This window comes from Rhinolophus sinicus, linkage group LG03, assembly GCF_036562045.2.
Source record: "Rhinolophus sinicus isolate RSC01 linkage group LG03, ASM3656204v1, whole genome shotgun sequence".
NCBI lineage: Eukaryota > Metazoa > Chordata > Mammalia > Chiroptera > Rhinolophidae > Rhinolophus > Rhinolophus sinicus.
In genome coordinates, this window is record NC_133753.1 from 43804422 (window position 1) to 43832315 (window position 27894).

The 27894-nt window shown below is 39.6% G+C and overlaps 1 protein-coding gene across 2 annotated transcripts in view; it reads right to left on the reverse strand.

The window, feature by feature from the left end:
• Positions 1–11917: 11917 nt before the first annotated feature.
• IQCH (IQ motif containing H) overlaps positions 11918–27894 on the reverse strand; it is a 184537-nt gene continuing 168560 nt past the window's right edge. The window contains exons 19-22 of one of the 2 annotated variants that reach the window (XM_074327525.1): positions 26171–26293; positions 19849–19910; positions 16264–16372; positions 11918–12474 (exon numbers count right to left, since the gene is read on the reverse strand). In XM_074327525.1, the coding sequence (XP_074183626.1) occupies positions 12361–12474; positions 16264–16372; positions 19849–19910; positions 26171–26293 (408 nt within the window). In that variant the 3' untranslated portion in view covers positions 11918–12360. Of the gene's footprint in view, positions 12475–16263; positions 16373–19848; positions 19911–26170; positions 26294–27894 lie in introns of those variants that run through there. The other variant, XM_074327523.1, reaches the window with a different exon arrangement.

Here is a 27894-nt window from a genome sequence, read left to right on the forward strand (position 1 = left end):
GGTTTTAAAGTTTAGTTTTAAAAACTTGGGTTTTAATGGAGAGAGCATCTGGCCGTAATTTGGATGGCTTGAGTAATACTGCTGCTATGGCTAATAGGCACATTTAGTCCAAGCCAGCATTTTAGTGAACCACAACTTGTGGTTCAGCTCTTTCTTTTTATTCCTTATTGCTGTTTCTAATAAAGCAAGATGCTAAAGCTAACTACATGCTCTATTAATTATATGAAGGTGAACTTGAGTCATATTTGTTACTGAAGATGATTAATAATTACCAGTTCTGCACACGTTTCTGGTGCATTTCAGTAAATAAACAGGGTACATTGTTGGGTAGTAATTGATTAATTAGCACATTCATCCTACACAGCCCAATGGTCTAAGGATGCTGAGTTTGAGATATTGCTCATAATTATTACAAGAAACAAATCTGTTCCATTTCTCAGTTTATTCTTCTGTATGCTAAGTTTTTTTTCCCTAAATCGAATGTTTAATGGTTCAAAACCTTATAGGTTTTATTCAGATAAATCAACTCATGAAAAATTGCTAGTCATAATCTCAGAATCTTGTTTTTGTGTGAACTAGGGTGAAAACTTTTACCAGGCTAATTTTAACATTAGATCTTGCTGTTAAACTGGATCAAATACTGTAAATATAGGGCACTTCCCCACCACGCAGGAAATGCTCATTGAGCACCTCTGCGCAACAGGGGCACTGGAGTCTCATTTGCTTCCCAACCACATCAAATAAGCTCAGGATTGCAAGTGTCATCAGGTTGGCACTTCGCATCACCAAGTAAATACACTGTGTGATCTTCAGAGAAGTATAACAGCATGTATTGGTCGTCATTTTACCTACACAGTAATTTAGGATTTTTTTTTTCTCATTTATTGAGCCAGCATGTAGTTGAAAGACAGTGTAGTTGAGAGAGCTTTGGATAGGGAGTCAGGAGTCCCGGGTTCCACTCTCTCTGTATTCTTTGTTAAGAAGCTGTATGACTCTGGGCACATCACAACCCCCTTCTCTAAGCATGGATTACTCATCCGTAAAATAAAGGCTTCAGCCAGGGACGATGAGGTGCTGGGAGGAGCCCAGGCTGCAGAGACAGATAGACCTCGGTTTGAGTCTGGACTCCCTATTACTGGTTTTATTATTTTAGGGAAATTATTTAAGCTCTCTGAATCAAATGAGATATGAAAATAGTTTGTCAACCATAAAGTATCATATGAATATAAGGCATTGTTGATATTATTATCTTAACTGGTTGACATTAACATGGTGTGTATTTGAAGGATACATTAAAATGCACATGTACTGGTCAAACAATAGGGGATCATTAACATCCTTTATTCTGTTTTTAAAATCACACTGGGTAAGAATTTCCGATGTGTCTTCAGATTTTATTGCTAAGTGAAAAACACAGTCTGCAAAACAGTATGTCTGATATGATTCTATTAAATGTTACATACACAAAGATAAAAGACTATATATAGGGACTAAATATATATATGATAAAAGATAAATGCAACATATATTAATTGAGTAGTTTTTACTATGGATAGGTACTGTTCTAGGAGCTGGGTACATCTTTATACTTACAATCCACTGGGTGAGACAGATAATAAAAAATAAATCTATTATGTAATACCACATATTGTTAATTGCTTTGAAGAAAAATAAAGCAGGGTAAGGGGATAGAGAGTAAGGGTGATGCTGTAATACATTAAAGAAGACAGGAGGGACCCCTTCACAGGGAGGGACCCCTGATCTAGTGATGGTCGAGCAGAGCCTGAATGCAGCGAGTGAGTGCGCTAGGCAAACTTCTGGGAGAAGACTGTGCCAGGCAGAAGGAACGGGAAATGCAGAGGCCCTAGGTAGGAATGATAGCAGATATACCCCAAAATCTTTTTTGTAGTTATCCCCAGGTAGTGAAATAATTGCTGATTTTTAAATTTCTTCCCATTACTTTCCTGGTTTTTGAAAGTTTTTTATTTATTTATTTATTTGTTTTTTGAAGAAGCTATGTGATCCTATTTGTTTTTGTTGTTGTTTTTTATCATGAGCTAATGTTCTATAATTAGAAAAAATAAAAATGCCCTTCAGGTATACTAAAGACAAAGTAATCTTACATCAGCTATGAGTTTTTGTTTTCTTAGTTTTAGTGCCAAGAATCTATGAGTTGACAGTGAGAATGAAGGAAGCAGGGAGATTTCTGCCCTGGCAATGAAGTGTCAAGTGTTTTAGCCATAACGGTAAGTGTGGGCTTTACAGAGGGATATAGAATCATCTTACTTTCACCTCCCTGTTCAAGCCTTGCCACAGGGATGTCAGAACATTTCCTAGAAAAGCCTATGCCTGCCAGTGTGTAGATATGGCCCAGGAAACAGTGCATTTTAGGAGGTCTTTCAAAATACAGGATTAAAGGTGCCAGGTAAAACTGGTTTCACCATCTTACTCGTATCTCTCATTTATGCAGCTCTAAGAACACATCTACCACATCTACTACATAGCAAAATAGAATGTTACAAAATACATCTTCCATCTCTTTTTGACCCCAGGTACAAATTAAAGAAAAGCTCAGAGAGCACTCCAGCGACCCATCCTGTCACTGTGAAGCAGATATAAAAAGGAGGCATCCTCTGGCTTAGACAGGGACAAAAATGCACATTGAAAGCTTTTTTTTGGTCATTTCTATCCCACCTTTTTGCACCAAGATCTTCTAGTACAGAGGTACACATTTCATCAGTTTAAATAAAAATGCTTTCAAAACAAAACGTTTCCACTTTAGATGATTAGCAATACCTAAGAAGTCAGTGTGAGAAAGTGAAAACCTAAAAATGAAAGACATGATCCTAGTCTAAAGTATATATTTGGCTTGCTACTGTCAGCAATCAAAATGATTCCTTCCAAGAGAAAACTGTTTGCATTGCAATGAACTATCTTAAAATGATAAAATATTTTGTAACAAGTTAAAATCATAGCCCTCTTGGATGGTATATGGGAGAGCTTAAGAGGCTGCCACAAAGCTGCAAAATATTTTCATCCATTATTTCCAGTAAATGGAAGAGAAAGCTAGGGGAAAAAAAAAAATCACCTCTTTGTGTGATATATAAAATGTTTTCCTTTTGATACTTTGATGATGGTGGCATAGAATCACAGAATATTAAAGTTGGGAGGAAGTTTACTGTCAGTTCCACTTTCTTATTTTACAAACCAGAAAAATGGGGGCTAGGCAGGATAAATTACTTGTCCATTAAGGAAAAAGCGAAAACTAAAACACATTAAGACATTTATAGCTAAAGCGGATGTGATATACATTACATACACATACATTTACATTTACATACATAATTACATACACATTTAGAATAACTACAAATGCCACCTAATCACTATCTGTACCTCCAAATATTTGCAGAAGCATTTACCTTTTTATGAATCTCTGCATGAGGAGATATGGCACTTAAGTCACTGTCTGGTGTGGATTCTACAATATTCAGACCAGGGAATTAAGCTCAAAATAAAACAGTCAATCCATGGTGCTAGGGAAAGCACCATTACTCTCTGGTGCAACTTTGGGAACTTGGAGCAGGGAGGTGATTATGATATTCCCAGTCCACGTCCCTAAGTTCATTATCACTGTGGATAACAGAACTTATAATGAAGACATTCATGTATTTCTTTCCCAACCTACCCCAAATTAGAGTTTTGTTTCACTTGCTCCGTTAATTAAAAACAAGTTCATTATAAAATAGAAACTACAGAAAGGAAAAAAATCTATCATTAAGAAGTAAGCACTGTTAACATTTTGTGGGTTCATCTTTACAGTCTTGTGTGTATATATGTGTGTGTGTGTGCTCACATATATGCCCACATTCTTTAAAGGTTGTGCTGTTTTAAACTATGCTTCTTCACTTTATAATAATTAAATATAATTTCATTTTCTTCTACTGTAACAGGATTTTTTTTAAAAAAACAGCTTTTTTTGAGGTATAATAGATATTCACACACTGCATATATTGAAGATGTACAGTTTGATGAGTTTTGTATACATCCATGAGGCCATTTTCACAATCAACATAGTGAAACTATCCATCACTATGGATATTTTTCTTCTGCTCCTTTGTAATCCTTCTGTCCTCCTCACTGCCCCACCCCACATCCCACCCCCAGGCAGCCATTTATCTGCTTTTTGTCACTGTAGTTTATGTTTTCTAGAACCTCGTGTAAATAGACATGTGCTCTTTTTTGTCTGGAATTTTTCATTCAGCGTGTTTCATTGAGATTCACATCTTTGAGTTTATCAACAGTTCTTTCGTTTTCATTGCTGAGTAGTATTCCATTGCAAGGATATCCCAGAATTTGTTTATCCCCTTGCCTGTTGACAGATATTTGGGTTGTTTCCAGTTTTGGGCTATTACAAATAAAGCTGCTGTGAACATTCGTGTACGTGTCTTTTGTATATGCTTTCTTTTCTCTTGGGTAAAAGACTAGGAATGGAATGTCTGGATCATACAATAGATATAGTAACATGATTTTTAAATGGCTATATATAGTCCCTTATATAGATCCATTTCATAACTTTTTAAAAAGATTTTTATTAAAAATATAGCTAACATATGAGGTCTGACAATTAAGTTTGCGAACTTGTTGCCACGATGTTGCTAACCTCTTTTGATATCAGAGGGATTATTCGTTATAAATTTGTACCAACTGGACAAACAGTTAACCAAGTTTACTATTTGAAAGTGCTGAAAATGTTGCGTGAAAAAGTTAGACAAAAATGACCTGAACTTTTTACCAACAATTCATGGCTCTTGCATCACGACAATGCACCAGTTCACACGGCACTGTCTGTGAGGGAGTTTTTAGCCAGTAAACAAATAACTGTTTTGGAACACCCTCCCTCCTCACCTGATCTGGCCCCCAATGACTTCTTTCTTTACCCAAAGATAAAGGAAATATTGAAAGGGAGACATTTTCATGACATTCAGGACATCAAGGGTAATAGGATGACAGCTCTGATGGTCATTCCAGAAAAAGAGTTCCAAAATGGCTTTGAAGGCTGGACTAGGCACTGGCATCAGTGCACAGCTTCCCAAGGGGAGGACTTCAAAAAAGGTGACCATAGTGATATTCAGCAATGAGGTATGTAGCACTTTTTCTGGGATGAGTTGGTGAACTTAATTGTCAGACTTCATATAATATGATATTAGTTTCAGGAGTACACCATAGTTATTCAACATTTATATACCTAAAGAAGTAATCAGGAGCCGGCTCCATGGCTCAGGCGGTTGGAGCTCCGTGTTCCTAATGCTGAAGGCTGCCGGTTCGATTCCCACATGGGCCAGTGGGCTCTCATCCACAAGGTTGCCAGTTCGATTCCTCAACTCCCGCAAGGGATGGTGGGCTGCGCCCCCTGCAACTAAGATTGAACACGGTACCTTGAGCTGAGCTACCGCTGAGCTCCCAGATGGCTCAGTTGGTTGGAGCGCATCCTCTCAACCACAAGGTTGCCAGTTTGACTCCCTCAAGGGATGGTGGGCTGCGCCCCCTGCAACTAACAACGGCAACTGGACCTGGAGCTGAGCTACGCCCTCCACAACTAAGATTGAAAGGACGACAATTTGACTTGGAAAAAGTCTTGGAAGTACACAATGTTCCCCAATAAAGTCATGTTCCCCTTCCCCAATAAAATCTTTTAAAAAAAAGAGTAATCACTTCTTTATAAGTACTTGATAAGTCCAGCAACCATCTGACACTGTACTATGCTATCACAATATTATTGACTATATTCCCTATGCTGTACATTACATCCCCATGACTTACTTGTTTTATACTTGGAAATTTGGACCTCTTATTCTTCTTCACCTTTTCTCCCCTTTTTTTAAATTTTAAGCTACAGTTGACATTCAATGTTACATTAATTTCAGGTGTACAGCATAGTGGTTAGACATTTATATAATTTAAGAAGTGATCTCCCTGACTAGACTAGTACCCACCTAGTACTATACATATTTATTATCATATCATTGGCTATATTCCCTGTGCTTTACTTTACATCTCCACCTGCTCTGGGTGCTCCAGAAATTTTGTTGTGTGGGTTATGTGTGTTCTGCTGTTATATTTGAGCCTTGATTGCTATTGGCATGTCAGTGAGTAGGACTGACCATCAGGCTGACTGGCTGGGGCTGGGGGGTTGGCCATGTCCACAGCTTATGGGCTGCTTTGCAAGGGGCTTACCCCACTGAGTGGGATACACCCCAGTGGGCTCTGGTGCCTGTTGTGTGTTCTGCTTGTGGGGCTAATTGGGTGGTGGTCTGCTGTGATCTGAAGCCAACGTCCAAGTATGTTGGTTCTGGGGCCTCTTGGGAGGGGCTCCAGTGCAGGCCTGGGTCACCCACTGACTGTGACCGGCCTGGTAGAAGCTACAAAGAGATCCACAGTTGTTTGCTGCATATGCTAACCCTGGAGGTGCATGGGAGAGGCCACGCTGCAAACTGAGGATGTCTGCCACCAGTACCAGGCCTGGGGTAACTCCGCAAAAAGCCAGGACACCCCAAAACCTGCTGCCACCTGCTGGCTCTCTTAAGGTTCAGTCGCTGATAGAGTCTTGTGTAGTTTGCAAGTTGGGTGAGGCAGGGTCTCAGGGAGTCACTAAAGTGGGAAAAGTTGTGGTCACCAGGTTAATGTAAATTCTAGTTTGGTGCCAGTTCTGAGCCTGGAGTGGCTCAGGAGGAATCTCAGAGCACACTGAGGTCAATCACCACTGCCTGCCTGGGGCCTGCCAGACTTCAATAGTTTTCCAAGAGCAATGTGGATGGGGCTGGCTGCTGGAAGAAAAAGTGCCTCCAGCATTGGGGGAGTTGGGTGGGGCGGGATCCCAGCGGAGCTCACCAGACCAATCAGATTCAGCTTTGGCCTATGGGGGTGGGTTCAACACAGGAAAAATGGAGTACACCTGCCTGCTCCATGGGAAGAGGAACTCATACAGGGAAAATGGCAACTGTTCTCCCTCCCTCGCCTGAAGCCACACACCTCAGTCTGCCTCCCATATGTCTCCAACACCCACACCATCACACTGAGTCACCATCCCTCCGCTGGAACCCAAGGTGAGTGCCTGCAAGCGAGTGAGTCTGTGCACAGGTTGTTTAAGAGGATCTCTGTGTTTCCTGCAGCCTTCCGTCCCACCTGGATGGTTGGAATCCCCACTGTTTTTCACAGCCAGATGTTGTGGGGGCTCCTCAGGGCACCAGAACTCCGGACTGGGTAGGCTGGTGTGGGGCTGGGGTCTCTCGCTCCTCGGGGGAAAACTCTGTGGCTGAGATATCCCTCCTTATTCTCAGATGCCACACAGAGGTTTGGGGCCTGTTCTGCGTCTCTGCCCCTCCTACCAGTCTCAGTGTGGCTTCTTCTTTATATTTTTACATATAGGACTTCTGTTTGGCTAGACTTCAGGTGGTTCTCCAGGTTGATTGTTTTATAATTTAGTTGTAATTTTAATGTGTTCACAGAAGGAAACAGGCACAGTGTTTATCTACTCCGCCATCTTGGATCTCTGCCCTATTCTATAGTTTTTAAGCAATAATCTATTGTTGAACATTTAGACCTTTCTGGTTTTTCACTATTGTTGTAAGTGGTCTTTTTTGGCTTAGGAATGTGGCCATAAATATTCAGCTTGAAAAAAAAACACAGGAAATGAGTAGAAAGTTATTGTAAACCTGAAAATAAAGAGTGTGTTGTTATATAATTTTGAGTTTTTTCAATGATTGTAAAGTAAGTATTTTGCGTTCTCTGCTGGGAAGTGGCATGAATCTTTAAATGAACCAAAATTTGAATTCGAAGTTAATTTTGCAACCAATGGAAGGTCTGCTATTTTGTTGTCATGTTTATGGGACGATGATTTCATCATAACATTCCTTATGAGGCAACTACAATAAACTTGGGTGTGGCCTTTTGTTTCCAGGAGCTATAATTTGCCATCTGGTATACTTTATAACATGTTGTTAATTAAAAAAAAAAAATCTTAAAATGTAGCATTTTACGCACTTTCTCTCTTCATGTATACATACACACATCTATATGATATATATGGTGACAATTGTGGAAGTGAAGTAAAATGTTTACAGAATAGTAAAGAAATGCTTGGGGGAAACTACCATCAAAAGACCCCCCAAATCGAAAACACTGTTTAATGCATAGATGCCAAAGCTGTATTTTTCTGTGCTATGTTTAGGGTCTTCTTACAACAAAAGACAATTTTTTTTTTTTAACAACAGATTTTTAAACAGCAGGGACATTCTTATTATTTACTGTTTTGGTATCTTTCCCTCATTTACATAAATACCCCAGAAACCAGCAGTTTAAAGCTAATAAAAGCCAGGGCCCTCCATCAAGTGCAATAAAGTTTCACAACCATGAGTTAGATTGTTAGAGTGAAAAATAAACCTATACATGTGGTTATCAAGGGGTTTTGAGGGAAAGGGTATAATCACATTTCAAAGTGAGAACTTCCATTTGAAGAAGCAATGTAATAATAATACTTAAACATTTATGTAGAACCCTTCATCTTTGAAACAGTCTCTCAACATTGGCCAATTAATCTCTACTGCTTCCCTAAGGAGCAGGTATTACTATCTGCCATTTTTCTAGTTAGAAAATCGAGGAAGGTATGGCCAGAGAGAGGGAGGCCTAGGAGACAAGTTTCTGGCCCTTATTATTCAGTGACTCCTTGGGATATAACTCCTAATAGAATGCATCAGATTTCTGTTCCACATTGATGAAATCATTAACAAAACAAAGATAGAAATAATAGGTCAATCTGCCTCAGGCTTTCACATACAGTTTTACCCTCCTGAGGTCACCTTTTGGAGAGAATGGAATACAGAAAAGACACAGAAGAGCCACAGCATATTTCATCTGCACTTGCAACGGATTGGACCAAACTTCTTCCAGTGAGAAAAGCAATGTCAAATGCTTCCTCCCACCCCCAGCCACCATCCTCACATTATCTTGGCAACTTAATTTATAGTTTTCCAAATCAGATTTACTATGATTAGAACATTTAAAGAGTTAAACAAATGTGTTATGCACCTTAAAGCCAGAGGAACAGTAAAATAAAACTAATGAACATTTACAATTTTGGAAATAGAATTAATGTATGCTTGAGAAAGTCTGAAAGATAAACATTTAAATGTTAAAATACTTATTACCTTCCCCATAGGGACAGTGTTGGGAATTAATGAGACAACAGATGTAAAGTGCTTTGAGCTCTTTAGAAGAAAGGTGCCAGATGAATACAAATGATTATTAATTGTTAAAGCTTTCAGATGGTTACTAATATATTACTTATGATAAAACTCATCGTTTTATACTTGAAAATAAGGATGCTTGCAATTCTTAGGATGATACAGTTGAAATAAAGCTCCCCATGCTTCTCCCAGGTCACGCTACACCTTGTTGGAAGTCTTTCTTAACCCTTCCCCAGTTTCAGGACCTCATACCCATTTTTTTATACAAAACTATGGGGCATGATTTCCCAGCTTCCAAACTTTCCTGCAACTCCCAATCGTCAGTCCTCTACCAAAGTCTTACAGATCCATCACCACAGGAGAATTGCACTGACCACACTTTCTCTTCTCCTGATTTCTGTGATTGCATAATTGTGATGCCTCACAATGGTGCCAATTGTGCAAGTTTATTTCATTAGCAGTCAGTGTGTATAAGTTAAGCTGTCCTGCCACCCTTCCAACAACACAAGCATTTGTTACGAAAGAGAGCAAGTCCCTTGCATGATCTGGGACAAGTGATGCTGAACTTGCTACTTTGTACAGCATGCTAGCATTTGTGGTAAAAGAGTGCAAATCCCAAATTTCTTTTCAGTTAGCCTGAAACACGGGGTGAGAGACCCTCACTAAATCTCCTCTTCCTCATATGTAAAATGAAGACAGTAGGAGTAGCCACCCACAGGCGTTGTTGGAAAGATGCAATAAAATAATGTATATGAAGCTTCTAGGACAGTACACACCTCGCCCACAATAAGTGTTCAGTAAAAAGTAAGTGTGAGTAGGTAGTGGAAGGTAGGTAAGTAGATAGCACAGTTTATCATTAAATATCATCTACTCGGTTTCTTTATCATTAAATATCATCTACTTGGTTTCTTTAAAAGCAATATAAAATGGCTGATATGAAAAGGGAAATATTTCCAATAGGGAGATCATCATCCAATACCGCACTCCTAAATGGTCAGTACAATTTGCTTCTCAAACCATTGCGAACATTCAATATTAAACAACAGGTCATTTCTCATACAAAGATAGTTCTGCTGTTAAATGTATGCTTCTCTTCAAAACTTCCTGAAAAATGGCACATTGTTTTCCAAAAGACCTCTTGTTGGCAAAGATTTCAGTGTCCTGCTTAGAGTAGTAAAAGCTAAGTAATTCATCTTGATTCATTTGTGTTTAGGATGCATTATACACATGCGTATGATTTTTTCCCCACACTTGCCTTAGTTTGCCAATAGCACAGTATCTTTGCTGCATCTATGTGTTAAAGGATCATGGACTATGCTTCCTTTCAAATGTTCTGTAATTAAAACAGTTCACTAATTTAATCTGGTCCTCTGGCTTCTTCCACTTAATTACTTGAAGTGATTGTTTTATTACACCAATTTTTCTCCTTTCATTTTGAAGCTGTGGGTTTGTAGGTAGAGAACCTTACTCCCCATCACTTTCTAGTGAGACCTGATTCTGAACATACCGTAAGGCCTGACTTTGGAAACAGGCGTTGATTCTGTGCTGTATGCTAATGATAGATGCAAAGAAGGAAAATGCATTGTTTGAGAAACCAATCATGTGGGTTAAAAAAAAAAAGGTACCAGGGAGTGAACTCAATTGACTATTGCCAGCAGCTTGAGGCCGAAGAGTGCTAATCACAATTCACACACAAAACTTCCCCGATAGATTTCACAGTTTTGTACTGTTAAGAGGGGATCTCGCTGTGTGAAAGATCCACTGCTGTGCTGAACAAAACAGAGACAGTTTTCTTTTAAAGTCCAGAGCAGATGAGAGCCATAAGGAGACAGAGGGTTTCATTTACTCTCAGGACATGATTGTGCCAGTGAACTAATGAGTCTCTTGGACCTTATGTTGCTCTGGCTTCATTCGAGGCGAGACTCTAATGGGCATGTAGTACTTCCTATTCGTCAAGTGTCTGGACAATGGGCCCCTCGTATGGATTAGAGCAATCTGGCAAGAAAAAGAGGTCATCGCTGTACCTAGCACAGGCAGGAAACCTGGCTAATTAATGTATTTCCAACTATAGCAAGACAAAAGCGGACACACACACAAATGTTAATTTTATTGCAGAAACTCAGCCTGTGGCTGAAGCATAGTTAAAAAAATGATTGAAATCCCATGGGGAAAAAATACCCCTCCTTTCCCCAACTCAAAATTTTTTGAAGATATCATTCTTTAAAAATAAGTATGTGATTTTGCTGTTGTGACTTGCTCTTTCAGCCCTTGTTAAAGCTGGATGCTGTATAAATATTTTGAACAATTACGAAGCAAATGCTGAGAGCTAGTGTCAGCACTGCATAATTTTAACAATTTGCCCTTTAAAAAGTGAGGTTGAATTAAGCTTGTAAAAATCCGACCTTTGTATTCAATGGAGAACTAGAGGATACAAATGTTTGTTCAAACTAGAGGGCTCGAGTTACACTGTATCTTAAACTAAGAGCAGATACTGCCACCTAGATAAATTCTGATGCGTTAGTCAACTAGATGTTGGTTTACCTTACTTTTTGAAAAATGACAACAGCAAACAATAGTGGCTTGGTACGATAAAAATACAATGAATGATAAAAGATCACTTTAAAAATCCATAGAAATGTAATTTTCTCAAAAATAAAAGACATTTGTATTTTGTCAAATATCAATGATTAAACCTTTATTTAATTTTTTAAATGCAGAAGACAAATTACTATTAGAAATAGGAGGAGAAAACTTTATAAAACATTAAAAACAAAATCTCCATTATCCTGAAGTTTATAAAGAAGTAGATGCAGAAGTGTAATCAGTAAGACTTGTACCTTTCTTATTATATTATTTCTTCCTTAGTTTGGGAAGAGGAAGAGATTGTTCAACGCTCTCAAGTGAAAACACAAATAGGTTTTGGTTTAATAAGTAAAATAAGATCACTTCGTAAACAATTTTTTAAAAACAGCATTATATTATCTGTTCCGATACACCTCCCAGCAAACAAAGCAAACTAACTCCCCACCCCTTTTTATTCCTAACAGTAAAAGAAATGTTGCTTTTTTGTGGCTCCAGATTGGACTCCAAAATCAGTAATGTATTCTAAGATAATTCATTTATCTGGTTTAGAGAGGTTTTTATTATCTTTGGACTGTAGCTCTTCTTCAAATCTCATTTTGTTTTCCTCTGTTACTCCTAGAATGACTTCAATATCATTAATGGTGGTCTGTAAATGAACAATAAAACAATATTTATTACTTAAACACCTCTTACAACACTTTCCTCCAGCCCCGTGAGAGTTTGCTCCTTTTTAGAATTAAGTATGATTTAGTTAAGTATGGTTCTACCCAAAGTGTGCTCTGTCAGCCAGAACCCATCTACAAATTGTTGGTTATTAGTCTTGATGAAATGAGTACAAAAACTGAGAGTAAGAACTTGGAAACCTTTATAGAAATTTTAATGTCTATTAAATATAATGAAAAAAAAAAGGGCTTCTGCTTTATATATATATATATCTTTAATTATTTATTTTTTTTTTTGTTAGTAACTTATTTTTGTTGTATTTTACAAAACTATCGATCCATCATAGGTTGGAAAAAATATAACAAATATGTCCTTCACTACAGATAATTTGAGAAGCCCTGGTCTAGTCTCCCTAAAATGATGGCTAGTAGGATGATGGGAGTATTTATTTCTGTTGGTTTAGGGGAGAAAAGTGGCATCTTTCTACTTTATTTTATTTAGTTAATTTTTATTGAGGTAGAATTCACATACTATAAAACTCACCCTTATAAAGTGTACAATTCAGTGGTTTTTAGTATATTCACGAGCAACCGTCACTACTGTGTAATTCCAAAACGGTTTTATCACCCCAAATAAAAACTCTATATTCATTAGCAGCCATTCCCTATTTCCCCCTCCCCTAGCTCCTGGCAACCACTAATCTTACTTTCTGTCTCTATAATTTGCCTACTCTGGACATTTCATATAAATGGAATCTTACAATATGTGGCCTTTTGTGTCTGGCTTTTTTCATGTACCATATTGTTTTCAAGATTCACCAATGTTGTAGCATGAATCAGAAAAAGGAAATGTTGGAGCATTTCCTTTTTATGGCTTAATAATATTCCATTGTATATATTATCTATTTTTGCTTTTGTTGCTTGCACTTCAGGCATCACATCTAAGAAACCATCGCTAACCACAAGGTCATGAAGATGTACACCTGTGTATTCATTGTATGGAATATTACTCATGTAATACAATGAAATTCGCCCATTTATCCTTTGATGGATATTTATGTTGTTTCTGTCTTTTGGCTGTTACAAATAATGCCTCTATGAACATTAATGTACAAGTTTTTTGTGTGAGCATATGTTTTCAATACACTTGGATATACATCTAGGTGTGGAATTGCTGGGTCATATGGTAATTTTATGTTTATCTTCTTGAGGAACTATGAAACTATACACAGCAGTGACACCATTTTACATTCCTACCAGCCATAGAGGAGGGTTCCAGTTTCTCCATATCCTTGCCAACACTTGCTATTGTCTGTCTTTTTTATTGTCACCTCCTTAGGTGTGAAATGGTGTCTTATTGTGGTTTTGATTTGCATTTTCCTAAAGGCTAATAATGTTGAACATCTCTTCATGTGCTTGTCGGCCATTTGTATATCTTCTTTGAAGAAATATCTATTCAAACCACTTTTAAGTTGGGTTATTTGTCTTTCTGTTGTTGAGTTGTAAGAGTAGTTTTATACTGCGGACACTAGAGCCTTATCAGACATCATATGATTCACAAATATTTTCTTCCATTCTGTAAGTTGTCTTTTCACTTTCTTGGTAGTGCCCTTTGATGCACAAAAGTTTTTAATTTTGATGAAGTTCAACTTACTATTTCTACTTTGGTTGCTTGCATTTAAGGTATCATATCTAAGAAACCATTGCTAAGCACAAGGTCATGAAGATTTATAGCTATATTTTCTTCTAAGAGTTTTGGTACTTAAATTTAGGTTTTTGATGGATTTTTACTTAATTTTTATATATGTTGTGAAATAGAGGTGCAACTTCGTATAGGGACATATCCTTTGTCCCAGCACCATTTGTTTAAAGGACTATTCTTTTCCCATTGACTTGTTTTGGCACCCTTGCTGAAAATCAGTTCACTATAAATGTATGGGTTTATTTTGGACCCTCAATTCTATTTCCTTGATCTTATGTCTATTCTTTTGCCCATATTGCACTATGGTGATTACTGTAGATTTGTAGTAAGTTTTAAAATCAAGAAGTGTGATTCCACTAACTTTGTTCTTTTTCAAGATTGTTTTGACTATGTCCCTTCATTTCCCTGTGAAAGTTAGGATCGTCTTGTACGTTTCTACAATAAGGCCAGCTGGGATTTTGATAGGAATTGCATTGAATCTGTGGATCAATTGGGGAGTATTGTCATCTTAACAGTATTAAGTCTTCTACTCCATGAACACAGAATATCTTTCCATTTATTTGGAACTTCTTTCTTTTACAATGTTTTGTAGTTTTCAGTGCACAGATATTGTACTTTTGTTAAATTTATTCGTAAGTATTTTATTCTTTTTAATGCTATTGTAAAGGATTAAAATTTTTTTTTTTAATTTTCAGATGTTCATTGCTAGTGTATAGAAATACAATTGATTTTTGTATGTTGATCTTGGGTCCTACAATCTTGCTGATGTTGTTTATTAGTTCTAATAGATTGTTTCTGGGTTCTTTAAGATTTTGTATATATAAGATTATGTCATCTGTGATTAGAGATAGTTTTATTTTTTTCTTTGCAATCTGATTTGGGTGACTTTTATTTCTTTTTCTTGCCTAATTGCTTTGGCTAGAACCTCCAGTACAATGATGAATTATTAGCTATACATTGACAGACTATACTGATTATGTGCACATACGCTCAGAATTTTGCTCATAGCAGTAATAGGTGAAATGATGCTAGCTGGCAGGAACTTAGGGTATAAATGATGAACATAGATCCTTTAGGATCAGTGTAAGTTGATGTAACACTGGGCCTGTTTTTTATTGAATCTTCTCAATTGTGGGAAAAGTGGGGTCAATCTTGCAACTCATAAAAATCACATTGAAGAGTAAAGCATTATTATCATTGTTACTATTACTAGAGGGACCAGGCCCTAGCTCAAGGAAAAAACATATTAAAAAATTATATGTTCATCAAGGTTTTGTTGGGCTTTCCATTTAAGAGAAAAATGACATGTGGTTTCCAACTGAGCCTTTTGAGTTACTTGACCCATTCAAATATGATGAAGGCTCAGGCTGGGAATCAGATGCAAACCTTGGTGATCAATACCAAATCCAGTTCCTCTCTATTCATTTGGTATTTTAAAAACTCTTGGACAAATCCTGCTCCTGTTTTCTAGAATTTGGAGACAGCTAGTCAATCACAGACGACTGGATTACCTGAACGAACATCTTTAAAGGCCATGTGGAAGTTTCAAAGGTTAGTGATGAAACATCTGCCCCACTTTGGAGAAACAGGGTGGAGCAAATGGCTCAAGTATGTGCTGAGGGTCCTTTTCATTTCCTCCCTAAACACATTGTCCTCCCTGGTCTCAGAACTTCTCTGGCCCTAGAAACGTGGGCTTGCTAAGAATCCCTAGCCAGACAGTGAACTATAGGTAGATGACATTCAGGATTTTTGGTTGTGCCAGTCTCTCTTTTGGCCCCATTGTGACATTTCAACTTCCCCTCCAACATCAGAAAGCCCTATTGTGTTGTAAGCCTGGGTTTGGAAATGGTAGCAAGTTAAAACAGTCTATATTTCAAAGAAAAACTTTCAAACTATTAAATTTAACTAACAGGTTCAGTGGGAACCTTACAATATTGACCCTGCACATTGTAAAAATGTACTGCTTACAATAAAAAAAAAGATGGTTTAGCACTTGTTTACAATACAGCATGAGGTATTGTCAGCCCTTGTATAGAAATTAACCAGGATCGTTAGTTAATTAACACCTCACCTTAAAATTGGTCTCGCCTTGCATATTAGGTGCTGATATTTCTTGATGGATGATGAAGAGATTGCGAGCAAAGGTCATGAGGACCCCCTGGAGATCCTCACCGATTGTTCTGTTAATGATATCCAAACAAATGAGTTTACCAACATTTCCCCCCACATGCTTAAAAACAATCACCCTTTCATTTGTGCCTGTCTGGTGATGGAATTTAATGAGTATTTTCAATCTCACAAGGTGGCAATCTTCAGGGAGATATGAAGGATGAGGCTTCATTTTAACTTGTCAACAAAAAGGATTTGTGCAATAAATATTTTTTATTAATCAACTTAGCAGAATATAGGAATGGGTTCAGTCATTCCTAGCAAAAGGCTACCACTGAGCTAGGACAGTAGTATTAGCTCATTTAAAAAATTGTTTAAGTTAGTGTAAGAGAATTGTTGCTAAGCATACTTCATGCCTAACAATTTCCTTGTCCACATCTGCCCCTCAGTATTGTTGTCTATTTCATGTATTCAAGTGATTCCTGCTACTTATGAGTGCAACCCATCCACATTCAGAGGAGAAGGTGCCCGATTCATGGTCAGCAATCTTTATAAAGCTGAACACACATTCTAAGTATTTCGCAGATGACTTACAAGCCATCCTGTAGACTTGTACTGTGGTCAGTGAACATTCCCAAAAAACTAGGTCATTGCAAGTTTTTAAATTTAGGAACAAAACTCCAGGGTGTTTTTTTCTAGCTATTTTTCAAACTTTCTTTATTCGAGGCAAAGAAAAGATTAAATGAATGGGGGTTAATTTTTTAAAAAATTGTTCTGTCCTGAGGGGTTGAACCTAAAGAGCTAGCTGCCCCTTAAGGCAGCTGCGAAAAACGTTGGGATTACTTCTTTCCTAGTGTTACTTGTAAAATAAGTCACCTGAGAGTCTAAGGCTTAGACCTTTTGGAATGGCTGCCCTCCGATCTGATTGGGCTTTCCCTTGGGTCAGGGCGGGAGTAGACAGTTTCCCAGGCCCCAAGACACGAGACCAGAGCTCTTTGTCCTGCCACTGACTTTGTGACTTGGGGGGAAGTTACTTAACCTCTCTGGGTCTCCATTTCTTTATTTCTGAAATGAAGGAATTGGACTAGATCGGTGCTTCCAAACTTTTTGAGTTACGTTTCCCAAATCCAAGGACTGCCCACCCCCACCCCTTATAGCTACTGAACGTTAGTATCTCTTCTTTTAAGAGAATAAATAACAGCCAAAGGCAACTTCAACGTCAATCATTTAAAGAAAGGATTTGTATCTTATTGCCGCAGGGTCAGAACGCATCAGACCCTGGCTGCTTCTAAAACAGCAGATTCCTGGCCTCTACCCCAGATCAACAAAATCAGAATCTTTGGGTTTGGGATCCAGGAATGTGTAGTTTCCCCAAACGACTCCCCGTCCCCATGATTCTTATTTATACTAAAGATTGCAACCCATACTTCAAATAAATTATAGGTGTGTGCGCGCATGTGTGTGTACAATGCAGGGGTCCACATAAGGATTCGTGTCTTTTTCGCCATCCCTCCTCAACATCTTGAAGGGCACGCGCCCCTTCCAGCCTCACACCCCATGCATCAGGGTTTGTCTAGTTCCGGTACCAGCCCAGCTTGCCCTTTGCAGTGTACCTTTCATGCCAGGCAGTGCTGGTAACGTGAAGTTCATGTCTTTGTTCTGATTTCTAGTTCTTGTACTTAACTAACACACTGTCTGAATTCCTGAGCTCAGAAGTACACTTGGGCCTTGAACCTCACCTGCTTAATTAGAGGCATAACTCTGGAAAATACAAATTTCTTATTCCCTACCTTGCCAACTTCAAATCCAGTTGAGTGCTTGGTCCTCCCAGGCCTAGTAACTGCCTGGTGGCCTATGTCCTGCCACAGCCTTGGCATCCAAGTGACAAATTTGGAGGGAGTGAAACAGGAAATACTTCATCTCTGGTGTTCTGGTTACTGGTAAGCTGCTGCTCCCCTTTCCTGGCTTGTCAGCAGGTAACATGCTAAGTCATATTTACTTGTTTACTTACTGAGCGTGCCTCTCACCCCCATGGCAGCTTCATGAGGGCAGGGACTTGTCTTGTGGTTCATTACCGTCCTCGTATGCCCAACCCCTAGAACTGTGTCTGGCACAGTTGGCTAAATGCTTTTGGATTTTATTCATAGGTCTGGGTAGGGCAGGGAGGGGAGCAGAAGGATAGAATAAGACTGGGAAGCAAAGGGCAGCTTCTCTCCTGCACAAGTGCCGGGGAGCCTGTGGCTCCACCATCATCCTGGATGTGAATATCTGGGTGGATAACATGAGTGTGTGCTTGTTGCGATGTTATGGACTGAGGTCTCATTGCTGTTGCTATCACGGCAGTATAGCAGAAGGGTGGGGACGAGACCCTAAAATGAATAGTGAAGGGGCTCTTTTAATGTGACCCAGTAAGATTTGTATGTTTAGAGGGACCTTGGGGAAAGGCTGGGACTGGAGGGGAGGACTCCAACAGCGCGCTTCTCCTCCTCCCAGGTGGTCAGAAGCACTTAAGATCGTAAGTACTAGATTAAATTGTAGCCACATTCTAGCTCCAAAGGGGGAAGAAACCAAAACGTCTCATAAATTCAAAGGAATTGATGAGGGTGAATCCACTGCACGGATAACGGTCCGTTATAACTGACAACGCTTTGGTGAAACGAAGGACTGCACTTTGCATAGGGAGCCGACACCTGTCCTGGGCGCTTCTTTGCCTGTTTTCCTGTGTACCTCTTGGGACCAGTGTCGAGGAGACTGAGCAAGTGGGGAGAAACAGAGGCTGTTCAGGAACATCTATGCTAATGGAGGAACTGGCTCTTACTCGGTCAGTTTTCTGTGAGACCAGATCTTACTGTGTGTGCAAGTTTCGATCCGAGGCCATGCCATCTATGACATCTATCTTTCTTAGAAGGAAGAGAGATATGGGATTACTCAAAGGCACCAAATCACCATATTCCAAGATGTGAATTAAGACACAAGTCAAGATGGTGGCTCTATAGTTCTGAGTCTTAGATGAGGAGACAACATTGCTAGCTCCCCAAAACACCCTGGAGAGAAATCGGCAGGACACAGGGAAGCATAGAAAAGCCTCCTGGGCAGGACACTTCTCAGCAGACACGTATCTTGAGAAGACTGCATTAGGGCCGAAATTGGGTCTGAGGAGGGGCTACAAACCCTGCCTTTTTGGGCAACACCTTGTCAAAGTCACCGGAACACGTTTCCAAGCATGCCAGCTTCCCTTCCCCTTCACACCATCCGAGCTGGCTCATCGTCAGCCGGGTTGGTTGTGCCTTGTATGTGTGTGTGTTTGAGTGTACTACGTTGTTGAAACTAGCCTCTTACTCATCAATTTGGATAATTAATTATACTTATGAACCCTGGCTGACACAGCTAAAGTCATTTTATGAAATACTTGAAGATCTAAATAAAATAAGATAGGCTTCCAATAAATCAGCCTGCTGGTTAAAGTGTATGAGAGGCATCATTCTTGTTAGTGGTTATAGTCTATTTTCTCAGCTTATTACCTCTCATAGACACACTTTATACTCACAACATTCCCAACCTGTCTCTCTTCAGGTGTTCATATAATATAAAAACAGTTCCTTGTCTGTCCTATAAAATTTAAACGGGGAGAAGAGAAATAGCATATTATGTTGGAAACAAAGAAAACGTACCACACTAAGACCACTCAGACGGATTTGTATTGAAATCAAGAACTACGTGCAAATATTGTAAGAAGCACATTTGGAAAAGCTGTCTCCAGACTATGGAGTAAATATGTTCTAGGACAGTGTTTTTTTTTAAATTGCAATATAATTTACATACAACGCTGTATAAGTTGAAGGTGTACAACATGTTGATTTGATATATTTACATATTATAATACGATGACCACTGTCCCTTAGCTATGACCTCTAGCATGTCACATAATTATGACTCTGTAGTGATAAGAACACATGAGATCTAGTCTTTGAGCAGTTGTGAAGTATATAATCCAGTGTTGCATTAGATCTCCAGAACTTAGTCTTCTTCTAGGTGAACGTTTGTGCCCTTAGACAGTATATCTCCAGTTCTCGCCTCTCCCCGTGCCCCTTGTAACCACCATTTTATGGGTTTGGCTTTTTGATTCCACATATAAATGACATCATAGAATATTCGTCTTTATCTGGCTTATCCCATTTAGCATAATGTGCTCAAGGTCTATCCATGTTGTCGCAAATGGCAGGACTTCCTTCTTTCTCACGGCTGAATAATATTCCCTTGTACATGTGTACACCACAGCTTCCTTACCTAGTCATCCCTCGTTGGACACTTAGGTTGCTTCCATATCTTGGCTATTTTGAATAATGCTGCAGTGAACATGGGGGTACAGATACCTCTTTGAGATGGTGATTTTGTTTCCTTTGGACTCATACCCAGAAGTGAAATTGCTGGATCATATTGCTGGTAGTTGTAGTTTTAATTTTTTGAGGCACCTCCATGCTGTTTGCCACAGTGGCTGCACCAACTTACAATCCCACCAACAGTGCGCGAGTTTCCCTTTTCTCCACAACCGCAACAACACCTGTTACCTCGTGGCAAGGACAAGGTGTTCTTAGAAGTCAGATCCTCAAAATACCTGCGTCAGAATCTTCTGGTGTGTGTGTTAAAAAGGCATTTGCATGGGCAGCATCCACGCTCAGGAACACTGGGAGTGAATCTGCCTTTTAGCTCAATTCCTAGTAAGTGATTCTCGTGCACATCAAAATTTGAAAACCACTGTTCTAAGAGCAATGGGTAAAAAATAGAGAGAAGCAATTTGTTGTGTGGAAAATAATTTGTACTTCAATGGAAAACTGTGTTGTCTGTGGCATACCCTATTTCTTTGATTCTATGGGAGATATTTTTACAGCTCTGTAAGCTGAGGTGACTGAGAGACAACAAATTCTGTCCAGTCTGGTAGAGGTTCAGTTGATTTTCCTTTCCTGCTCCCCTGCGGTAAAACCAGTTTTGTGTCTATTTGCATATTCATTTCAAAATTCCTGATCTATAAAGGTGTCCAATTTTTTTGGATTCTTTTTGGTATTGGTTATAACATCTGCCTAATTCTTCTCTGTTAAATAAAATCTTTATCATGGGTTTAATTTTGTATCTGTATGAGAGGCATGATTTTATTTTATTTTTTTTGGAAAATTATCTTTTAACAGTTCTCTCCAAATAAATAAGAGTTAACACTGGAGTTGTACAAAAGTGGAAATGGCTGCCCCATGAAGTTGTGAACTTCTCATCTCTGGAAATACAAAGAGAATATGACGTTTTGGGGATTTGGTAAAAGATATTACATGCTAGAATTGTGACTGCCTGCTAAGTCCCCCTTGTATCAGGAAATCGGGGCATTAGCACAGATAGTGCTCTCTGCACATTAGAATCATCTGAGTAATTTACAATACATATTGCCTTTACCTCCAGAAACACTGATTTATTAGTTATTATTTAATAGTTGGTCTGGAGTGGGTACAGTGCCATATTGGAACCTGAGGCAAAGGAAACAATTAGTACATTTTACTATAAAATGTTGATATTTTGCTCATCATGGATTTTCTGCATGAGTTTTTATTTTTAGCACATTGCATTACAATATTATTTGTCTTCATTACTAATGGTTGTGTGTGCGTGCGCGCTCCCTTAAATTTTGTGCTCTGAGTAAGTGCCTCACTTCCTTCACTATAATCCCAGCCCTGCCCCGGCCGCTGCACTTTGTAAAGCTCCTCACTCAGCTCATTCTAACAGGCAGCCAGGGCCGAGAACCACTGATTAGTTCATCGGTCTGGTGTCTTACATTCTATACTGTGCTGTCCTGCACGGTAGCCCCTTGCCACACAGGGCGACGGAGAACTGGAAATATCAGCAGTCGAAATCGAGATGTGCTATAACTTTCAAAGACTTAGTACAAACAAAGTAAATTATCTCAATAACTGTATACTCATTACATGTTGAAATGATAATATTAGTTTTCTGTTTGGGGAGCATTCTTTTCTTGATACTGATTTCTGAATCAGTCAGGTGGGAGAAGTTCTGCTGCAGTAATTAAAAAAAAAAAAAGCAAACAATTCTTAGTTGTTTATAACAACCAACATGTGGTTCATGCTTATGCTCCATTTCCCACGTGGGTTGGCATGGGTCTCCGGTCACTGTTGGTGACACTCAGGGACCCAGGGGGAAGGAGGCTCCATCTCAATGTGCTTCCATGATTTCCAAGGCCAGAAAAGGATATGGCAACTCAGGAAGTGGCTCTTACAGGTTTCGACAGAGAAAGGACATCTAGCACTTCTGTTCATAGCTCACTGGCCGAACCAAGTTACTTGGCTACGCCAGGCTGCAGAGAGAGGGCCGAGTGTGTTTGTGTTACGTGCCTGGAAGGAGGAGAATCAGAATATTTTGAACGGCACTAATGATTGCCAGCATGGCAATATCCTCGCCTGAGGAAATGATTGCTGGCGGGTGTGGAGCGATTTAGGACCATGGCACACTGCCTACGTATGTGTGAGACCAGCCCTGCCCCACGCTGTCACAGGCTGTAAACATGACACTTCCCTCCATATGGCTTTCATTGCAACTTCATTTCATTAGGAAATCAGTGGGGGTATTTTGTAGCATTACAGAGATACCAGGAATGGGACCCACTAAGTTGCTTACAAGCTCAGCAACGCTTCCTTCCAATATGTAGCAAGGAAAAATAAACTCATAGGGTGATCTCATTTCCCTTTTTGTTTCTCCCTGAGATGTTGGACAAGAAACATCATTTAAAATTCTGTGATAATAATGGGAAGAAAAACATAATGTTGAGAATAATGACTTTTTAGGACTCTCCTTTTGGTAGCACTGACAATGCTGTATTGTTAATATTGCTTTCTTTTCTGGAAAGAACACCCACATTAAATTTGAGCAAGAATGGGAGCAGGTAGCAGAGGTGACCCTGGTCTTCCTTTTAGACGCAGCATAACTCAAGGAGGCTATAAAAGTTTAGAGAAATTAATTGTTAAGCATAGCTTTTTTTTTTTTTTTTGGTCCTTTTGCAAGGTAGAGATAGTCATGGGGGGCTATGGACAAGTTTGTGCTTCTTTAGCTGAGGAATACGTTAGGGGGAACTAGGTGGAATATTTTATTTGAAATGGTTCCCAGGATTCTTGGATTGGGTTGGTGATAATATTTTAGAATATACAGGGCCCGTGGGGAGGAAAAGGTGTGTAGAGGACAGCTTGGTGTAAGAAAAAGAATCATGTTTGACTTTATGGACAATTACGGATTCAAATGTCAGTTCCACAGAATGCCTGGCTGTGTGATTTGGGGAAGTGCTTAACCTCTTTGAGCCTAATCTCCTCAGTGTGATGTGTAGAAATAATGGCTTCTTACAGGAGAGATAAGATTAAAGAGATAATGAAGTAATAGGGCCAGTGTATAATAGGTGCTCTGTAAATGCTGGGTCATCTACCTGCCTCTCTGAGACAGGCAATTAAGAAAATAAGGGCACAGCTCTGACCAGGGAAGGACCCTGGGGTCTGAAAACATGAGAACCCATGTCTGGAAAACCAGAGCGAGGATGCTATTGAAGAATTTCCAAATTTTCCAAGTAGTCACACGACTCCTTTCGCTCACCTCAGGTTTTTAGGGCTCCATTTCTTCTATCTTTCTTTCTTCTTGTACTTCTGTTTATTATTTGCTCTTTTTCTTTCTGTTTATCCCCTCCTTCTCATTTTAAAAAATGGATTCTTCTAGTCTCTGGATTTTATCCTCTCTCTTCTTCTGTTATTTTGTTCTTTTCATATTGTTCTATCACTCCATTGCCCCCAATCCATATTTCTCTTTCTCTCCCATTTCATCTCTCATCCTTTATAAGTTGTTCAGCACGTGTGCCCTGGAGGCAGAGCTGCGTCTTCAGTGCCTCTCTGACCCTTTCTGTAGTTCTTCTCACCCTCAACGGAACTCCTCCCCCTGTACCGTCCACTGTTTCCCCTGGGCCATGGGAGTCTGTTTCCCCCACTCAAATTTGTTCTTGGAAGTGAATCTGATCAACTCAGAACCACGAAGGTATAAATAACTTATAAAATTTGGTGCCTTATTTTTCCCAGGAGTACTAGAACTTCAATCAAGTAGAAAGGCTTTAGTCAAAGAAATAAATCTCTAATAATAATTTCAGGCAATAGAAAGTTATGGCGTATGTTTTCTTTTAGGCAGGAGACTTCCCCTGCCACATATGCCTATTCATAGAGCTTGTTCTGCTTTGATATTTTAGAAGAAAAGAAAATAAATAGATTCAGATAAAGCTGAGTTAGGTTTAGCCACCTTCTGGTACATGGAAGTGTTTCAGTCTAGTCGGTTTGGGGCTAAAAACTACTTAATTCCAAAGGGATTGTGTTGAGCAGATGCAACAATTAATTTCAGGTAAATCAGTTCAGTCTGGCTTTTCTCATTCTTTCTATATTTTACCAATTTTAATGTAATTTGCAAGGGAATATGAGCTGCATTATACATGTTTGCAAACAGCACGAACCAATCTAACCAAAGGGCCTTATGCACCCTGAACAGTGAGTGCCCTGCAGTGTGGTGGAGATTGCCAAGTGTCAGGCAGGCCATTCTACTCACTCTTGGCCTTGTGCCTAAGCTAAGGTCTATATGCTTTTTAGGGGCCTCGGAAAAGATTTGACCCCTGAAAAACTGTATTCTCAAGTATAAAAAATAAAACTTGATAAATGTAGCCCTAAATGTCTGCAAATCGAAACACTCAATCAATTGGTTATTGCCCAATTCTATGTCATTATCCATAAATTACACTTTATGTGACAGGTGAATATATGTTAATGTGTTTGATGTGATGTGGGAATGGGTCTTCCACAAGTGCAAGCGTATGGGTCAGTCAGGTCTTAGAGTAGTCATCAGTGTCAGAGATTTGAAAATCTGAATCGAAGTACAAAAACGTGAAACTTTCTCAGCGTAACATGAGTCTCTAGGCACAATACGGAGGTTCTAGTCTAGGCAGGAGATATTACAGCCGGCTTGCTCCCATCTAGCTCCATTAAGGATGAAGCAGCTGGGCAGGGGCCATCCATATCACTGGACATAGACCAAAAATGGGGAACACTTTTAAAAATCAGAACTCTTTCTCGAAAGAAACCACTAAATGGAAGTAGAAGAAAGCTATGGACTGAATTGTGTGTGTCTCCCAAATACATGTGTTGGAGCCCTAACCCCTCTGTGACTGTACTGGAACTAGGGCTTTTAAGGAGGTGATGAGGGGCAAATGAGGTCATCAGGTGAAGCCCTGTTCCGATAGAACTGGTGTCCTTAGGTTACAGACCCCCCAGAGCTCGCCCTATCCCTTGCCACGTTAGGACACAACGAGAAGGTGGCCCTCTGCAAGCCAGGAAGAGAGTCCTCACTAGGAACCGACTTAGCCAGCACCTTCTCCTTGGACTTTCCAGTCTCCAGGGCTGTGAGAAATAAATCTCTGTGTTTAAGCTACCTCGCCTGTGTTTGTTATGGCAGCCTGAGCAGACTAAGACAGAGGATCGTAACGGATAAGCAACTTTGGGTGGGGTCAGGGAGCTAAGGGCATGCTTCAGGATCCAGAGATGGCCCCCCAATTCCTCCTAAGTCTGATGAGCGATAGGGCTTTTGCTTTACCAAGGTGGGTGTACAATTGGGGGATAGAGTTGAATGTCCCAGGACCAAGCTGCTTTTCTAACCTTCCCCAAGCCATGCTTATTATCCTTCTTCTAAGTACATGTCAAACTAATGTGTAACGCGTATGTTTGAAGGGGCCTCAAATTATTAGCTGCCTAGATTGCCCACAGGCTTATATATGGTCCAACCTTGACCCACTGTGACCTCCGTACCTGAATGTCATAGCCAATGCCATGGGCCTTGCACATCTGGAGGAAAACGTAGTGGAAAACCAGTGAGAGATTGTTGTGTCTCAGCTGGGTGCTCATCACTGCGTAGCGATGGGTGGCCTGTGACTGGAAAAGACCACAACCGAATGTAAGACTCTTCACAACATATTTAAACAAACTTTTGATTTTAGAATAGTTGTAAATTGACAGAAAAGCTGCAAAGCTAATACAGAAATACAGAGTTCCTGTATACTCCATATCTAGTTCCCCTATAGTTAACATCGTACATTTCTGTGGTAAGCTTGTCACACTTAAGGAACCAAATTGCTACATTACTATTAAGTCTATACTATGTTTCCATTTCACTAGTTATCCCCTAAGTTCCCCCCTTTTTCTTTACCAGGATCCCATCCAATGTACCGCACTATATTTAGTTGTTGTGTCTCCTTAGGTTCTTCTGGGCTGTAACAGTGTTTCACTTTCCTTGTTTTTGATGATCTTGACAGTTTTGAGGAGTACTGATCAGCTATTTTATAAAATGTCCCTCAACTTGGCTTTGTCTGATGTTTTCTCACGATTAGACTGGGGTAATGTGTTTTTGAGAGGAGGGCAACCTCGGTAAACTGCCATTTTCATCACCTTGTATCAAGGGTACATGTATCAACACGAGTGATGAGCCCAGTCTCGATCTCTTGGCTACGGTGGTTTTTGCCAGGTTTCTTGCTGTAAAGATACTTCTCCCCGTTTCTATACTGTACCCGTTGGAAGCAAGTCACAAACTGTAGTCCAACTCCTCGAGAGGACCAATGTTAGAATTTTTATTCCAACTGCTTTCGTTGTTTGGGAAACACCTGTTCTTTTTCTTGCTTGCCTATCAGTGAGAGCTACCCCAAAGAGATTGGTTGCAGTAGGCCTAACGTATTTCAATTCTAATATTTCCTAAAAACGTTTCAAATTTAATATGTACGAAAGAAAGTACTGGATCCTGCAAGTTTTGTAGTATGTCTTGTAAGATGTGATATTTGCTTTTGCCAACCAGCCATGTTTGTCCTTGGATAACTGGAAATTTGGAGAATGGCATATAGGGTCATGGCCAACCTGCAGGCATAGAAACTGAAGGTGCCTGGCCCAGATTTTGAACTTTGGGGACCCGCAGGTGCTGGGCAACCAGGAATAGGAGAAGAAAGGGAAGTGCTGTTGGATCATAAGACCTGACATTATCATGACATTTCAGGTTCTCTCTCCATTTCTGAGATCACCGTGCCGTGCTCCTGCCTTCACAATCAAGGCCCAGATGCCTGAGCTTTTGTATATGGAAGTAAACTGTAAATACTCTGGAATTCCATTGTGATTACTGAGCATGTAATTGCATGGTAATTACCATGAATTCACAAGATAATTCCAAGGTTATTTTTGTCTTCTAAACTTGTCTTATGCTGCCATAGTGTATAAACTAGCAAACCCACGATCAGGCCCTAGTCAGTAAGGGAGAGAGGTAGGCAGGCATCTAGTAGCAGGGTCCAGCTCAGTGCTCTGTATCTTGGCTCCAAACCATGGAGAAGAGCATACTGTCCAGTATTACTTGACAGCAAGTAAGGACAGGCTATCCTGAGGTTTCTTCCTCTCTATAGAGACAGATTGCAATTTCCCCTCCTCCCAGACCTCAGCTTGTGATTCATAAGGAATCTGTGATTCATAAGGCAACTTACTTAACTTTGCATAGCCTC